Raw genomic sequence first — 19,052 nt, forward strand, 5'->3', positions numbered from 1 at the left:
CCAGGGGTGGGAGTCCTGGTCCCAAAGCCACCCCTCCCCAGCCTGGCCCCCAGCTCTGACTGCACTTCAAAGGCCTCGTGTACATGTGTGGACGCTCAGCCTGCACATCCGAGCACCATCCACACTCCTGCCAGTAGCTGCCACTGGACACCCCGGGCCTTGTGTGCACACTCCAGTGGTGACAGCTGCCCTCCCTCTGTGGGCTCTGGCCCCGGGGGCAGGGAGCTCCAGGGTGGGGGGCTCTGTGGACACACGCCCTTGCCCCATGGGTTTCCTGAGCCATGGCTGCTTCAGAGGCCAGAGTGATTCTGGCTGTCTCAAATACAGCTTCTACATAGTGTTACTAACAATCAAAGCATTAAAAAGGCATGTTTGAAAAATAAATTAAAATCAATGTTTTGAACTTAAACATTGTAGATGAAAAACGTTGCCTGTCATATCAGTAAACAAGGGGTGTTGCATGGAGAAAAGCAGGACACTGGCCACAGGTAGCTGAGGCGCATATCCAAGGAATGATTTCAGTGAGCCCAGACTCTTGCATCTTCCCATACATAGAAAAGTGCTGAGTTCGTTCACTTAAGATGCTTGTTTTTTCTTTAATTTACAGTACTCTTTTGATGGTCCGACTACCTGGTCTTTGTTGCAAAAACTCCTATACATCCTGGCTCCCCCCCCAACCTCTTTGGAGGAGTCCCTCAGGGTGATCGGAGATTCTGTGTCCCAGGCTTAAGTCCTCAGAAATTCTGACAAATAAAACATAATTCTCAACTTTTAGGTCATGCATTTTTTTTTCAGTTGACACCACTATGTCTCTGAAGATTAAGTTTCAAACTTTTGTTAAAATACTTACTGTTAAAAAACTGGAACCATAAGAAGAATCTACAGTAAAGATGTCAGAGGTATTAGCTCAGTCGGCAACCAGAAAGCATGTGCCGAGCAGCTATTCTAGTTCCAAAATCAAATGGACGATCACAGAGTCCTGATTACACAAAACCGAAGAATAAATCTGAAGGAAATAGTCACTTTCGACTTCCAAAACACATTGATATTAAGTAAATTCCTGGAAAATGATTTAACTAGTAAACCAAATTTCAACAATTTGCCAAAAAGTATTTATTATCTTATCAATCTCTAATCCACAGGCATTGTGAGCATTCTGGACAGGATAGAGAGGGTGAAAGGAAAATAAAGAAAAAACAAAGAAAGAAAAAAAGTTGAAGAGGGAGAGAAAAGTGAAAATATGATTTTTCAGATTATATTTGGAATCCGGTTGTGATAAAATAAGAAATGTATGTCGGTCTCTGCTCTCAGTTCCTAACACAGGCTCCTAAATTCTCACCATTTCCTGAGGGGTGGGTGAGCCAGGAGCACCTCTTTTTATACTCGTCCTTGTTCCCTACAGGAGAGCTTCTAAGGCTCTTGCAATCTACCAGGTGACAAGAGTGCCTCTGAACACTAATGACATGTCTGGGGCTGGGGCCCCCAGATGGCTTCAGTTCTGAGACAGGCTGGAACCTGGGACCTTTTCTGCAGTGCTTGCAACTGCACTAACGTCTTCCTGGAGCAACAGATACAAAGAAACTATAAGGGACTAAAAATAACTGCACGCCTGCACAGTTGGGGCAAATATGAACAAGATACAGAAAGACCAAAACCCAGCTGCTGCTTCTGAGGTGTCAGGAGCAAAAGCAGGGCCCCACCAGGGGGGCGGGCAGACCACCCAAGCTGCCCCGCTGGCCCGACCCCAGCACCTGGTCCCACCCTCAACACACTTAAGGGACCAGCTCACCACTCCCTCCCCCGCCAACGGGAGCAAGGTCGTCGGTTACCTGCTCTCGCTCCCCCTGGTGGAGCCGGAGACCCAGTAAAGCCTTGCCTGGGTTCCTCACCTGGCCCCTCGTCCATTCCTGTTGACTGAAGAGTCCAAGAGCCCACGTCAGTAACAATTAGACTTGGAACTTTCATCTCCCACCCCGCAACCCCAACCTCCAGGGAGTGGAAAAGGGCTGGAGATGCAGTGTACCACCAATGATCTAACCAGTCACGCCTGCCTAATGGAACCTCCACAAAAACACGAAATGATGGCTTCAGAGAGCCTCTAGCTGGTGACCACATCCACACACTAAGTCCAGAGGGACAGACACCCCGAGCCCCGGGACCCTCCAGACCCTGCCCTGTAACTTGCTCATCACGCTGTTCATCTGTAGCCTTTATGATAAACTGCTAATAGCAAGTAAAGTGTTTCCCTGAGTTCTGTGAACCATTCTAGCAAATCACAGGACCTGAGGAAGGGTTGTGAGAACCCTCAATTTACAGCCAAGCGGGACTGAAGTGTGGAGACCCCGGGCACCCACTCCTTGCTATTGGACTCTGCAGTGAGAGCAGCCTTGTGGGGCTGAGGCCTCACCTACGGGGTCTGTTAGAACCGGAATAAGTCACAGCACACCCAGTTGGGGTCCACGAGAACTGGGAAGTCGCTTGGTTTGGAGAACCCAGACATTTGGTGTCAGAAGTGCTGTGAACAGAGTAGGTTTTCTTTTACACATAAACCACGGGAAACGGCTCAGACAGCAGCAAACCGAAAACCAAGTGGGATCTTCACCTCAAAACATTAGTTCCCCCTCTAACAGAACGTTGGAGACCTCACTGGAAAAAAATTTTATGAAGGTAGAATGACCCTATGACAGCACCTCATATAAGAAACCCATCCTTGGGTGTTTAAGCTACTCTGGTTTTTTGTTGTTGCATTTGGGTCCATTGTGGACAAAGCGGTCCACCCTGGACAAAGACGCTGCTTCCTCTCGTAGGAATAACACGTAATGTTTATTATCTCCTCTGAAGAGCTCTTTCTGTATTTTCTGCCAAACGCTTCATTTCATTTTCCTGTGTATATTCCATGGGGGGGGAAGTATATATATATGTATAAAAATTCGAGCTGGGTCCTTAGGGTTGCCAATCTAGCAAATGATAACATAAGATGCCCGTTTAAATTTTTACTTTAAGTATGTAATATTTGGGACATACTTACAGTAAAAAGTTATTTGTTATTTACCTGAAATTCACATTTAACTGAATGTCCTGTATTTTTCTGGGTGCTGTAGATAGGGTACTGTTAAAAAAAAAAAAAAAAAGGGAAAGGGCAGGATCGCTTTGCCCCATTTATTGATGAAGTCTGTAGATATTAACCTGGCTGTGTGAAGACAGGCAGTGAGCTGCCCTTCTGAGGGCCTGGCTCCTCCACTTGTCAACCAAGCTCGTCAAAACCTATAGCCACTGAACTTTCTTTACTGGGGATTTACAAAGAAGAGTTGGCCTAGACTGTGGACATGCTTCATCGTGAACAGAAATAATGCAGCCCAATAATCCAGAAGGTCTGCTATCAAAGCAAGCTAATCATGAGGCCAGAATCGCAGTGTTACCAACAAAGAAAGACCAACCAAGTCTACAGGGAGGAGGAAAGGAATCAGAAGTGTGTGTGTGTCTGTGTGCATATGTCTGTCTGTGTTTCTGTCTGTGTGTGTGTTTGTATCTGTGTCTGTGTGTGTATGTCTGTCTGTGTCTGTGTGTATCTGTGTGTCTCTGTGTGTGTGTGTGTGTGTGTGTGTGTGTGTGTATTTGTGTGTGTGATACCTGGGGACAGATTTTAAACACAGAGGAAGAGGGAGCGAGAAAGGACGTTAGCAACAGAAGAAAGAGAAGGAGAAGGACCAATGGCGGGAGGGGCCCTGGACCCTTGGAGACGAGGGGGAAGGGCTGCAGCCCCTCTGAGGGTTGTGCCCCAGGGCTGTGAGCAAGGGAGCGGAAATGCAGCCCAGGCTCCCAGCCCGCCCCAGGTGCCGGGCCTCATCCCTGGAGGGGGGTGGCTTTTTCTAAGACTCACAGCGACGGCCGCTGGAGGGGGTATGAAGCATGAACAGGATTTTACAGACATCCTGGGTTGTCACGGGGCCCCACCTAAGCCTGTGACCAGGGACGGAGTGGAGAGTTTCAGAGATTTACTTGCCTGGAGTCTTGGATCTTTCTACCCAAAGTTTTTGTAACTTTCTCGCCTTGTCCATCATTTCATAAACTTCCTGGGCGAGGTCCTATACCTCTTTTAAGAAGGCCGGGTTGTCAGCCTTCTTGTGAGAAGGCTGCTGCAGTTGGGAGCCTAGAAGAACTTTAAAGAAATGGAGTAAATACCCGAGTAGAACTCTTCTACAGGCACGAGTTTCCTCAGCAGTTTAAGGAGCTTTACACCCAAGGCCAAAGTGTTCTCAGCTAACCCTGTGCCCGTGTACAATTCCACCAACGCCCCAACGGCCCACTTTACTGGATCTTCATCCAGAATGGAATTTGTCATTTTAAAAAACTATGGCCAATTTAAAATTAGAAAGTTGTCCTCAATCGTCTTATCATCTGTGAGGCTCAACCATTTTATATGTTTACTAGTTACTTCATCTTTTTTCACTTATTCAACACATATTATACCACTTCCCCTGAGCAAGGTGCTGGGAGCCAGCCCAGCAGTGAACAGGGGCCCCGCACGCAGAGGGGATGGGATGAGCCCCCAGTGACGCCTGGTCATTACAAATGCCATTGGGTCGACGCCCCAAGGACAGTCAAACGCAGTGATAGGGAGTGAGCAGGAAAGTCTGCAGTGGAGGGAGGGTGGGTCGCCCCCCGCCACGGCACAGGGAAGACAGGGTGTCAGGCAGAGGGACCCTTGGGGGACGTCCAGGGAGGGTCGGAAGGCAGCTCCCTGTGAGGGGTCAGCTGGGGGGCAGAAGTGGGGGCATTGCCAAGACCCAAGTCCGCGGTCACCTGGACACCAAGGACAGAAGTCAGGCTCGGTCACACAGGCTGGCAAGCAGGAGGGGGTGCCACCCACACTGGCTGGTCAAGGCCGTGACCCGGTTTTCTGCTGGGATGTTCCCTGTCTTCTCACGCTTGAAACGCAGCTTCCCTTTATTGAATTTGTAAGAAACATCCTCTCCAGGTTTTGTTTTGTTTTTTTGCCTTTAATTTTATTTTAGCTTTGAGAAATTTGACTACTAGAAGACACTAGTAAATGTGAAATGTGTAAACAATAATGTCCATCAAAGCAATGATCTAAAAGAGCGAGATGTAGACACAAGGCAAATGTCCAGTCCTAGGAGAAGGGGTAAGCGCATAACAGCACATGCTTGTGAAAGGATTTCCTTTTGTCTTTGAAAATGGGGCTCCTGGAAACAGACTCCTGCAGAGACAGTCAGACTCCAGCGGGCTGATGGACCACTGAGGAAGCATGTGAAGACACAGACTCTCAGCCTCACCTCCCACCTGCTGCCTGGAGCCTGTCCAGGACCCTGCATTTTAACCCACACTTCCTAGTGGTTCTAATACAGACGGTCCTGCGCTCACCCCATGGTGTGGGGAAAGGCACGGTGTTAGGAAGGAAATGACAGGCTCTGGATGGAGTCTCCTGTGCTAACACCAAGACTTAATACCTAACCTAACTGCAGTTACAGCTTTCCCCAGGAATATAACCCTGGTCAGTGTGAAATGTTCCGATCAGCACCAAAGAGGTAATCCCTTCCACCCTCCAAAGAAGGATAATTTGCCACATAGGCCCCTTCTGTCCCCGACACAGGTGGGTGACCTAAGCCTGGAATAATCGTCTTTGTTTGTGGCTTCCTTGTCTTGCCTTTAAAAGCCTCTCCCTTTCTGTAGCCCTTTGAAGCCCCTCTACCTACTAGACGGGAAGCTGCCTGATTCATGAGTCATTCAATAAAGCCAACTCGGCCTTTAAAATATACTCGGGTGAATTTTTATTTTAAAAATATTATGTGATTCTAATGGAAAAATGATGATTAAATTGTTATGTTTTTTCTTAACTTTACACATATCATGTATGCGGGGAAAAGATTTCTTTTCTAGTAAACAAGAGAAAACGTTCTCACGACCTTGAAAGTCAGCACCATCTACCATGTCTACGTCTGATCTCAAATTCAGTGGGGACTTACCTTAATCAGAAAGAAAACACTGATTTAAAATAAAATAGGGAATCATTTCACAAGTTGCTGAAAGCCTGTTAAAGAAAGCCAGTGTCCAGTCACATTTAGCATACCCGAGAGGAAAAAAAGGGGGAAACTTTTCTTGATTAAAAGATTATAGAACCCATGAGATTTTTTTTAACTCCCAAACCCTTTATTTTACAAATTCCCGAACACGGTGACTGAAGGAAGCGTTGTCAACCGGTAAACCCACCGCAGAAGAAAAGCAAAGCTTCATCATCCCCAAGCCCACCAGAGACTGTCACCACCTATAAGGAAGTAAAGGAGGGTCAACAAGGGTTTAGTGACGAATAAAATAAATTCAGTGCCTCTCAGGTCAGTCCACCCAGAGATAGAGAGATGAGGCCCAGAGAATCAAAATGAATTTGCCAAAAACAAGGGGATGGATAGCGTAGAGCCAGGGCCAGGCCCTGATAGCCCAGCGCTGGGTACACTTGACGGAAATCTCACTGTTTCAAGTGTGGTCTTCATCGTGAGTGACTCAGAATTCCAGAAGCACAAGGAATCAGTTATTACTTCTGTTGTGGCCTCGGATTAAAGGGTAAAAATGACCCCTGGAGGCTGTGGACAACACTCTCCTGCGTCACCCACACCTGGTCGCCCCCTGGGAACCGCAGAATCACCAGATCATAGAGATTGATGTAATTCAAGGGGAGTTTCCCTGTGGTAACGACCTGGTTTTATGTTATTTTTCTCATTATTATTCCAAAATTACCTCAATTTGTCCTTAAGACCAGTTATGAACTATTACTAACATGAGAAATGTTTATAGCAGAAAACAATACATAGAAAATCCTGGATTAAATGTGTGTGTGTGTGTGTGTGTGTGTGTGTGTGTGCGTGTGTGTGTGTGTGTGAGAGAGAGAGAGAGAGAGAGAATGAATTCTGCAGCCCCAGGGAAATCCCAGTGCTGTAATAGGATTTGGGAGGAGACCAGTTTCCTCCTTCCTGAGTCCCTTTCTGTGGTCTTTTTATCAGGTGACATTGCTCCCTGCCTGGTATGGGAAGAGCTGTGAATGGAAGAGGGGGACAAAGAAGATCTGATGCAGGAAGACAAGAAAAGGTCTCCTACTGGTCTGGTGGCCCTCAGACCAGTAGGAGACCACCCTCTCAAAGGGCCAGGAGCCATCCAGCAGCCCCTGTGCGATTTCAGTGAAGGACTTGAGGACAGCAGAGGTGGGAGGGGTTGCTCAGGGCCCTCCCTCAGTCTGCAGATGAGGAAACTGAGGCCCAGTGAGGGTCCCCCAGAGCCAAAATGTTTCTCAAGCAATGTCTCCCTTGGAAAGTCATCTTTAAAACGGGATCATAACATGAGCCACCTAATGGGGTTGTCGGAGGGTCAGCAGAGGGAATCTGTGTAAATTAGCACAGAGTCCAGCTCCCAGCTCTCTTTAAAGAAGAAAAAAGGGCAGTCATAATATACCTGATTCTGGGACAGACACATTTTCAGCAAAGGAGCTGCAGGAATAAGCAAGCAAGCTAAAGGAATAGGATTACTGTTTCTATGAGAAGCTGTGCTAATTTTTCTTATTGGTTTACAAATGAGACAAGTTCTTACAGAGTTAGAATTATTTCTTAAGACAACCAGAACCAAATGTAAAAATAATTCTCCTAAGAATGCTGTCTTGGGTGCCCCACAGCTGCCTTGTGGCCAGTAAGGCCGGCCAGACCCTACCTTCACCGCCCACCTGTAACTCAGGGCAGGTGCGCGCAAGGATGTAAAGGCTTTTGAAACCTGTAACAGGTCTAGGGTTTAAAAGAGAGGCAAAGTTTGAGAAACTCACATCTGAGGAAAGAAGAAAGCAAGTAAGAAGTCTTTGGGACTTTCTTTAGATCTATTTTTTTAAAAATCCAAACTCCAGACCAGACACTCTGTCTACACATGCTTAATGGGACTTCAGAGTCTCTGTCCCCAGCACCCTCTTGGTTTCCTCTGCTCAATTCTCACCAGAGATTCCCAAGCCAGTCCCCAAAATGAAGAGCTCCTGTGTTTGTTTTCAGGGTAGGCTGGAGAAATAAGACCTGCAGTCTACTTACCAGTATTGTGCCAATGTCCATTGCCTGTTTTTGTTGTTGTTGTTTTTAACATTTTATTTATTTATTTGGTTGTGCTGGGCCTTAGTTGCGGCCCACGGGCTCCTTAGTTGCGGCATGCAAACTCTTAGTTGTGGCATGCATGTGGGATCTACTTCCCTGACCAGGGGTCAAACACAGGCCCCCTGCATTGGAAGCACAGAGTCTTAACCACTGGACCACCAGGGAAGCCCCCATTGCCTGTTTTGATATTGTCCTACCATTATATAAGATCTCACTATTTGAAGAAGCTGAACTTGATGTACTATTTAACAACTTCCTTTGCATCTATAATTATTTCAAAATGAAAGTTAAAACATGAGCAAAGTCAAATAATAAATGACAAGCTCCAGAAAGAATATTTACAACTCATGTCACAGATAAAGGGTTTAACTCCCTAATATGTAAAGAGTCTCTAGAAATCAAGAAGAAAAATAATAAACAAGAGAAAAATTGACAAAGGACATGAAAAATATTTCACAGGAAAGTAAGTATAAATTGTACACAGAGATATGAAAATAGGTTCAACATCCCCCATAATGAGAAAAATGCAATTAAAACTGCACTGAGATATCATTTCTCATCAAGAAATTAATGAGAAATCAGATTGGCAGCAATCTAAAACTTTGACAAGACCCTCTATTTGCCTTACTAGAGAAAGAGATAGCCCCATATTTTGGAAGATAGAGTGCAATATATTACAATCCCCATATAGGAGCATTTGGAAAAGACCATTAAGATAAAAAAATGTATCTACCTCTTGACCTGCAGTTCTGCTTCTAGGAATGACTCCTACAGATACATGTACACTAGTATGAAATTGCATAAACCATTAGAAAAATACAACAAAAGGTACAGTTCATAAGTCAATAGTAGAGAAGCATTAAAGAATAAGAAATATTCAATTTACATAAACAAAGGTAACAAAGAGGACAATAGGAGTACAAAAGAGACGGCAAAAGTAGAAAACAAGTGCAAAATGTAAATCCAATATATTAAAAATAACTGGTCTAAACACTAAAAGGCAAAGACTGTCAGACTGAATAATAAAGAAAGAACCAACTATATGGTGTTTACATTTTAAATATAAAGAAACGGATAGCCAAAAAGTAAAAAAAGATGGAAAAAGATATATCATATAACAATAATCAAAAGGAAGCTACAGTACTTATGTAAATATCAACAAAGTAGACTTCAGAGAAATACAACCAGGGATAAAAAGGTTATATATCACTTTATAATATATTATGTATTATGTATTATAATATAATATTTTATATAGTGGACGTAATGTAATGTGTATATTGTATTTTACATGACACATTGCATATATAATGTGCTGTATGCATAATGTATAATAGAGATAATTGGATAAAATTATATCATGATAAATGAGTCAATATAAAAAAGATTTAACAATCCTAATGTGTATGCACTTATACCAGAGCTCCGAAGTAAATGAAGAAAAAACCAGTAGAAGTGAAAAGGAAAACAGAAAAATCCACAATTATGATTGGAGATTTCAAATCCTCCCTTGATTATTTATAGAACAAACAGAAAATTAGTAAAGATACTGAAGACTTAAACAGCACTCCACCCAACAACAGCAGAAGGCAAGTAGTCGCTTTAGGTAACATTAAATATTTATCAAAGAAGATCAGACGCTACGGCCATAAAATGAGTCTCAACAAATTTAAAAAGACCTAAATCACATAGAATTTTCTGACCACAGTAGAATTAAGCATAAATTAGTAATAAAAAGATTTCAGGAAAATCTTCAAATATTTAGAAGCTAAACATCTGACCTACAAATAACCCATAAGTCAAAGAAGAAACCACAGTAGAAATCAGTTAATACTTTTAACTTAATGCAAACAAAAATACAGCAAATCAAAATTTGTGAGATGAAGTTAAGGTAGTGCTCAGAAAGAATGATAAGGCTTTTAATCTTTATATTAGAAAAGCTCTAAAATCAATGATCTAAGTTTGAACAGAAAGAAGGTAAATAGAGAATACATTAAATTGTACATAAAAGAAAAAGCATCTAGGTAAGAAAGGATAAAGTGAAACTGCATTTCCAGGTGATGTGATCATGTATGTAAAAAATCTTAGGTGATATATTAAAAAGCCACTAGAACTGATTGTCCATATTTAAAATTTTTTAAACAATACCAGAAAACACAAACTATTTAGGAATACATCTAACAAAATGTGTATAAACTGAAAACTACAATAACATTCCTGAGACATTCAAGAAAACCTAAATAAATAGAGATATATATCATGCTCATGGATTAGAAAACTCAGTGTTGCTAAGATATCAACTCACTCCCAACTAATCTACAGATTAAATGTAATCCCCTGAAACAGCTGGACATCCACATGGAAAAAAATGAAGCTGGACCCCTTACTCACACCATACACAAAAGTCAACTCAAAATGGATCATACACCAAAATATAGGAGCTACAAGTATAAAGTTCTTAGAAGAAAACATAGGAGTAAATCTTCATGATCATGAGTTAGCCAAAGACTTTTAGATATGACACCAAAAGCACAAGGAACAAACGAAAAAATAGATAAGTGGGACGTCAACAAAATACAAAACTTTGTGCTTCATAGGATACAATTAAGAAAGTCAAAGGACAACCAACAAAACATGAAAAATTACATGTGAATCATATATCTGTTCAGGGACTTGTATCCAGAATATATATAGGGCTCTTACAACCCAGCAATAAAAAGACAGATAACCCAATTAAAAATGGGCAAAGAATTTGAACAGACATTTCTCCAACGGAGATATACAAATGGTCAATAAGTACTTGAAAAGACTATCAACATCATTAACTATTAGGAAAACGTAAATCAAAACCACAAGAGTTACCACTTCACATGGCACCACACACGTGAACGGCTATAATCTGAAGGAAAGAAGCATACGTACTGGTGAGCGTACAGAGACACGGAACCCCCGACACTGACAGTGGGAGGGTAACATGGCGGAGCCTTTGGAAAACAGCCTGACAGTTCCTTAAAATATTAAGTATAAAAAAAAAAAATGTATTAAGTATAGAATTACCATATGACCTCGCATATACTCAAGAGAAAGAAACACATGCCCATACAAAAAACTGTCCAAGGGTAGCACATGCATAGCAACATTATTCATAATAGCCAAAAAGTAGAAACGACTGATAGGACCATCAACCTCTGAACAGATAAACAGAATAATATGGTATACAATGGGATGTTAACTGATCAGCAATAAAAAGAAGTACTGACACCTGCTATAACACAGATGAACCCCTGAGACATTATGCTACATGAAAGAAGATAGTTACCAAAAACCCAGAGTTGCATAATTCCACTTCAATAAATGTCCAGAACAGTCAGTTCTACAGAGACAGAAAGTCAGTTTTCAGATGCCTGAGCCAGGAGCAGGGGAGACAGTAGAAAAGGAGTGAGCGCTAATTCACACAGGTTTCTTTTCGGAGTGATTGAACATTTTCTACAGTTGATTGTGGTGATGGTTGTACAACTCTGTAAATATTCTAAAAACTATTTAATTTTATGCTTCAGATGGGTCATTTTATGGTATGTGATGTAAATATCTATAAGGCTATCTTTTAATGTAATCCTCATCAAAGTCCCAGCAGGCTTTTTTGTAGTACTAAATAAGCTGATTTTAAAATGTATATGGAAATTCAAAGAAGAGCTAAAACACTTTTGGGGGAAAAAAAAACAAAGCTGAAGGACTCATAGTACCTGATTTCAAGACATTTGCCCTAAAGCTATAGTTAGATTGTCGGCCTAAGGACAGTCCTAAAGACCACTGAAATAAAAGCGGGCAAAACCAGATCTGCATGGTATTATCACATCAGTTGGTTTTCACCAAAGGTGCCGACGGCATTTAGTGGGCATAGAATAGTCTTTTCAACAAATGGTATTAGAACAACGGGACAACCATATGTAAGATAAACCTCAACACTTATATATAAAAATTAACTGAAAATGGATCGTACACCCAAACAAAAGCTAAAACTACAAAACTTCTAAAAGAAACTGTAGTGGGCAATTGTAATGATCTTCAATTAGGCAAATATTTCATTGTTAGAGAAAAATACAAAAAGCACAAACCAGACATACAGATGGCCAAAAGGCACGTGAAAAATGCTCAGCATCACTAATTATCAGAGAAATGCAAATCAAAACTGCAATGAGGTATCACCTCACAACAGTCAGAATGGCCATCATCAAAAAGAAGAAATGCTGGAGAGGGTGTGGAGAAAAGAGAACCCTCCTACACTGTTGCTGGGAATGTAAATTGGTGCAGCCACAATGGAGAACAGTATGGAAGTTCCCTAAAAAACTAAAAACAGAGCTACCATATGACCCAGCAATCCCACTCCTGGGCACATATGCAGAAAAGATGAAAACTCTAACTGGAAAAGATATATGCCCCCCTATGTTCATAAGCAGCACTATTTACAATAGCCATGACATGGAAGCAACCTGAATGTCCATCAACAGATGAATGGATGAAGAAGATGTGGTACATATATACAATGAAATATTACTCACCCATAGAAAAGAATGAAATAATGCCATTTGCAGCAACATGGATGGACCTAGAGATTATCATACTAGCGAAGTAAGTCAGAAAGAGAAAAACAAATATCATATCACACCACTTATATGTAGAACCTAAAAAAAGGATACAAATGAACTTATTTACAAAACAGAAATAAACTCACAGACATGGAAAATAAACTTATGGTTACCAAAGAAGGGGGAGAGGGATAAATTGGGAGTTTGGGATTAAAATATATACACTACTATATATAAAATAGATAATCAACAAGGACCTACTAGAGTTCCCTACACAGGCAACTAAACTCAATATCTTGTGATAACCTATAATGGAAGAGAACGTAAAAAAAGAATATACACATTTATATACATGTATATATATATATGTGTGTGTGTGTGTGTGTGTGTGTATAACTGAATCATTTTACTGTACACCTAACTAACACAACATTATAAATCAACTATATTTCTATTCAAAAAAGATTTTTTTAAGGCACAAACCAAAACAGAAAAAGGTTATAAACTGTATTTCATCAAAATGGAAAAAACCTCTGCTTTTCAAAAGACAGGTCAGAAACTTGACAGAAATATTCACAATACATCTTTCTGATAAATGATTTACAATCAAAATATGTAAAGAACTCTAAGAATTCAGTAAAACCAAAAATTAAAAAAATTGTAAAAAGATTTGGACAAGCACTTTATACACAAAAAAATTCAAAGGGCCAATAAACATACAAAAAGACGCTCAACATCACTCATGATTAAGGAAATGCAAATTAAAACTATAATCATATCACACTTAACAAAAAATACGCATGGCTTTTATGCAAAAATATTATAAAGCTATAAAGTAAATTAAAGGATGTGTCATGTCATTGGATTTGACGCAACTCCAATCAAAATCCCAATACAGTTTTTTCATTGATCTTGACAAGAAGTTTGTAAAATTTATATGGGAGAACAGAGACTTCCCTATATACACTATTGATACTACGTATAAAATAGATAACTAATGAGAACCTACTGTAGAGCACAGGGACCTCAGTGCTCTGTGGTGACCTAAATGGGAAGGAAATCCAAAAAAGATGGATTTGTGTATATGTAGAGCTGATTCACTTTGCTGTACAGTAGAAACTAACACAACAGTGTAAAGCAACTATACCCCAATTAAAAAAAAAAAAAAGACCTCGGCCTCAGACACCACTAGGCCCGGGAGGAGCTGTTTTTGGCCATCAGCGTCCAAGGCTCTGAAACATCCTGTGGGATCACCTGGTGTCGGCAAGTGGAGGTGAGGATGCAGAGTGGACGGGGAGGACAAGGGCCGAGCTCTTTCCCGATGTGGAGACTCCAGTGTGACTGCTACAGCCAGAGCAATAAGGATGGGTGATTGTTACCTCCCACCGTGGGAGGGCTTCCTTACCACCTACTTTAACACTCACAACAGGAGAAGGAGGTGAGTGAGAAGCAGATGCAGAGACAGTAAGGAATTTGCACAGATGCCCACAAGAAGTGACAGGGCAGGTAGAGTTTGGGTGCAAAGCCCCACTTTTCCGACTTCAGCTACAGTCAAATTTCCCACTCTGAGCAACGAAGAGATATAAGAAAGGCCTGAAATGGAAACTCTGATCAGCCTCAATCGCTTCTAATTTTCCCAGGAAGGCACTTTCTTCTCCACACATGCAAAAAGATCACCAAGTATTTCAGGGTTATGATTTTAGACTACGTCCAAGTGATTTTCTTAATATCATACTTTTATATTACCTCTCTCAAAAAAATGTAAGAACCGTTGACAAATATTGTACCAGATGTGTCCAAAATTATCTAGGAACTTTTCTTTCTCTTCTTGTAACTTACAGTTGAAAGATAAAGATCACATACTTTAATAGGCTTTACACTTAAATATGTTAGATTGTTCAACACCAGAAAGGAGAGAGGAAGCAAAGCCAGATTATTCACAGGAGAAAAACTGAAACTATCTGATGAATCAGTCACTTCCTTTCATTCCTAACTCCGCTGAGAGAAGTTTCCAGAGCCTTCAGGGTGCTCTAAGTTAAAACCCCCTTTATTTTGACTCTTTTCGCACAAAATACCTCCCACTCTTTCTCTTTTTGGTCTTTGGTGCAAACTGTTGCCACAGGCAAACACAAGTCTGGTTCAGCATCTAGAGTCACAACAGCTACTGTCACCTGGTCCAGGTGAGTGACTAGATCGTGTCTCAGCCGCGAACAGGATGCTGGTCCAAAACAGCACGGCAGGAAAAGCCCAGCAGGTAACTCAAACACATACTTGTTTTGGGGCATTTGGCACCAAAATGAATAGCTGGCTAAGCAGGTGATTTCGAGGTCAGAGTTTTAACCTGCAGAAAACAAACTATGACAAGCAAGTGGCATCTGCTAATCAGTAATCACTTTGTGATTCTTTTAACAGCAGTGGAAAGTCCTCCTACTGGAAATGAACCGTTACTTGGAGTTGTTTTCATGTGAGTCTGAATTTAATAAAACTGATTTTCTAGTAACTCTAAATTCTGTGTTGTTTATGATCTCTGGCTCATCCCAAATGATGGAAGCTGTACTAAAAGGCTCATGCCTGTTCTATACAGCATCTTCCCATGAATTCTGAAAAGGATGTTTGTGTTTCTCTTACCAAAAATGCTGCTCTGTGGCCCATTCATAGCTTGTGTTCCTGCACCTAGACCCGGTGTTGCAAAGAAGGCCTTGGACAAAGGGGAAAACGCCCCGGCTGGGCAGATCCCGGGGTTGCAAATAACCTGGATGTGGATACAAGGCAGAAATGAGTCCATATGACTGGTCCCAGAAATGGAATACCTAGTGAGTTCGGTAACATGTAATACCATGTTGTTATATTATTAATCCTGTTGTTTATTTAAAAGAGCTCTGAGCAGTCCAACAGAAAAAAGAAAAAGGTGAGAAACCGTTTGCAATAACCCCTTTCCCCTAGGGTCTGCACACAGGCTTCAAGCCAGGACGGCTCTGCCTGGCCGCATCTTCCCGCCAGAGGAGTGTTAATATCTCTGTCAGGCACCCTCACCTACAGATGCTGTGAACAAGCTGTAGGCGGGAAGAATCAGAGCAGACACTTCCTCTCGTCTCGTACAAAAAACGGAGGAATTCTTAGTCTGGGAAATTTTTCAAGTCTCACACACCTTGGATTCTTAATGTTTAAGTGTAGTTGCTAAAGATGATTTAATGCAAAGATGTTTAGAAAAACTGGATAGGGTCCAAGGTCTTTCAGGACAAATGTTGGTACAGTAAGCCACTTCCTGGAGAAAAGGGAGCCCTCCTACACTGTTGGTGGGAATATAAGTTGGTGCATCCACTGTGGAGAACAGTATGGAGGTTCCTTAAAAAACTAAAAATAGAATTACCATGTGACCCAGCAATCCCACTCCTGGGCATATATCTGGGCAAAATCGTAATTCAAAAAAGACACATGCACCCTAATGTTCATAGCAGCAATATTCACAATATCCAAGACCTGGAAACAACCTAAATGTCCATTGACAGATGAATGGATAAAGAAGATGTGGTACATATATACAATGGAATATTACTCAGCCATAAAAATAAACAAACGGATGCCATTTGCAGCAACACGGATGGACCTAGAGATTATCATACTAAGTGAAGTAAGTCAGACAGAGAAAGGCAAGTACTATACGATATCACTTATATATGTGGAATCTAAAATATGACACAAATGAACTTAGTTATGAAACAGAAACAGACTCACAGACATAGAGAACAGACTTGTGGTTGCCAAGCTTGTGGGGGGGATTGGGATAGATTGCGAGTTTGGGCTCAGCAGATGCAAACTATTACATATAGGATGGATAAACAACAAGGTCCTACTGTACAGCACAAGGAACCATATTCAATATCCTGGGATAAACCATAATGGAAAAGAACAAGAAAAAAACCAATGTCTCTATGTGTATAACTGAGTCACTTTGCTGTACAGCAGAGATTGACACACATTGTAAATCAACTACACTTCAGTAAAAAAATAAAATAAAATAAAAATAAGCCACTTTCCTCCATAAAATGCTGGTCACATGGGCCCCCCACTCCCCCTTCACATCACCATATGGACAGAAGAGTCGGGGTGCTGACGAGTGCAGACAGCTCAACCAGCACTAACCCAGTATGCTGTAGCTCGTAAAACCCTGGTGAAATGCTTTCCCCTCCATTCTGGTTTGGTCTGGGCGATAATCTTACTCTCTGGGACTTGGGAACCCGCTACGCCCAGCATTCAGCTCAGTGCTTTGCCCATGACAGTCAGTAAATGTTCGAAGAATGAAGGAAAGACAAATGAGTAGGCTTCTCAGCTGAAGGGGCAGGGGAGTTCTCAACTCAGGACCCGGCCCTGTCCTAGCACTGGAGACCACGAAGGGATGGGGTCACATTCCAGCTAGTAACTGTGATTTCTGTTCCCGTCTCCCTCGGGGACACGCAGGAATGGTGCTCACCTAAACGGGGTGTACAGTAACACCGGCCACCCCAGGACAGCGGGCGTGCGAGAGACGGGCGTGGATGTTTGCTGGTCATCTCCTCTGGGCCACACCCTGTGCCGGGCACAGGCTTGGGACCGGCTTTCTCACTGAGTCCTCGGTGCAGCCCTGAAGGCAGGTAAAATCAGCTGCCTTTATGGAAAAGAGACTCACAGGGCTAGACCCCTCGCCTGGGCTCACACATCAGGGTGTGGCAGATGGGGGCTTCAAAGTGCGGACCTCAGTGATTTGGGCTCAGGACCCCTCTGAGACTGAGACGAAGTCTTCTCTTCCCTGCACACGCTCATCTGCGTCAGCCTCTAAACAACATCTCCGATGTTCCCAAGGCCACTTCTTCATCGGGACTGTACTCCTGACAAAAAGTAAGAGCTTGGGTAAGTGCTTCAGGACGGGCATCATCCTTTAGCATAAGGAACATCCTAGGCTGCTGGTCCCACGTGCCGGGGCTGCCCTGTAACACACGGCGCTGTAGACTTGATGCTCTGTTATCAGTGATGAAATCACTCAAGATCTTCATCAGCCGCTGCTGACCGGGGTCTGCCTCAGTCCTTGACGACACGTCATCCACCTGTGACACCGAAGTTCCCGCCTACTGTCTTGCCCCCAGCAGCAGTCCCGCCTTATTTCTCCTGCACGTTGTTCCCTGACCTCGGGGCCCATGCAAGGCCCTTCTGTTTGTTGTCTCTTTTCACTTTCCCCTTTGCCTCCCCACTTCCTGCCCAGCCCTTGACGCAAGCCACACCCAGTGCGTTTGCTACAGGTCCTCAAATACGCATGCACACAACCTTGTGAAAGGAGCTTTGTACCTTGCATTTTTAAAGTATATAAATGACACGCTATTTTTTTAAAAAGACTTTTCCAAAATACCCCTGTCCACTTTCAGAATGCATATTTAGATCAAGACTGACAGTTGAGGACTTCCCTGGCGGTCCAGTGGTTAAGACTCCATGCTTCCATTGCAGGGAGTGTGGGTTAGATCCCTGGTCAGGGAACTATGATCTCACAAGCTGCCCGGCGCGACCAAAAAAAAAAAAAAAGACTGACCGTTGATATAACTGAGAAGGAATTATTTATTCAGGCCTTACAGTTTCTCACTGCAAATTCCACATCACTCTTCATGTCACTGCAGCCTGCCTTCCATGTCCCCACCCACCGAGCCGCCCTGGGCAATGGCACCAATGCCCCCGACAGGACATGTCAGCCCTCCCCCTGCCCACGTGGCAACAACACCTGTGACTGCTCACCGTGGCCGCCCTGAGTGCTCCCCACGTGGCTCCACGGCCTCCTCCTGTCCCTCTGGCCTGCCCCCCTTGTGCCCCTCATGAGGCCTGGTCCCAGGAGCTTCTCCCCTTCGGGGGTCCTCCCGGCCACACGGAGCACAGCCCCCGAGCCCCTCCTGTGTGTCCTCAGTTCAGAAGGGTGCCCCTCCACCCAGGTGTCCCAGCGGGAGGCCCCCTCTCCTCACAAGCCCCAGCCCACTGTGGTCCCCCCTTCGCCTCTAAGGAGCCTGTCCTCTTCCTCCCGCTCAAGCCAGGCCTGGTGACGCAGTGTCCCATGACTCACCTTGCGTTCCCCGGTGCCCAGCCCCCCATCTCAAATGCACCTCTGCCTGCACCTAGAGCGCTGCCCCACGTACTCCTCCCAGGAGGAACTTCCTGAAACCATTTGGTGGCTGCTCGTGCCCTTTGGGAAGTCACCATCCTCAGCATCCTTCAAAGCCTTTACTGATCTGAACCTGCTTGTTCCTGCAGCCACACTCTGCTCCTTAGTCATACTGAACTCCTTTTAGTTCCAATCTTCCCCACGCTGTCTGCCCTGCCC

The 19,052-nt window shown here is 43.2% G+C and overlaps 1 protein-coding gene across 1 annotated transcript in view; it reads right to left on the minus strand.

Annotated features, from left to right (window-relative positions):
- The window catches only part of ABCA13 (ATP binding cassette subfamily A member 13), a 301,396-nt gene that overhangs the window by 280,422 nt on the left and 1,922 nt on the right, over positions 1 to 19,052 (minus strand). Inside the window, 4 exon segments of the mRNA XM_049714700.1 lie at positions 851 to 879; positions 4,004 to 4,150; positions 14,890 to 14,936; positions 15,347 to 15,470. Coding sequence (XP_049570657.1) covers positions 851 to 879; positions 4,004 to 4,150; positions 14,890 to 14,936; positions 15,347 to 15,470 — 347 coding nt within the window.

Source organism: Orcinus orca, chromosome 9, assembly GCF_937001465.1.
Source record: "Orcinus orca chromosome 9, mOrcOrc1.1, whole genome shotgun sequence".
Taxonomy (NCBI): domain Eukaryota; kingdom Metazoa; phylum Chordata; class Mammalia; order Artiodactyla; family Delphinidae; genus Orcinus; species Orcinus orca.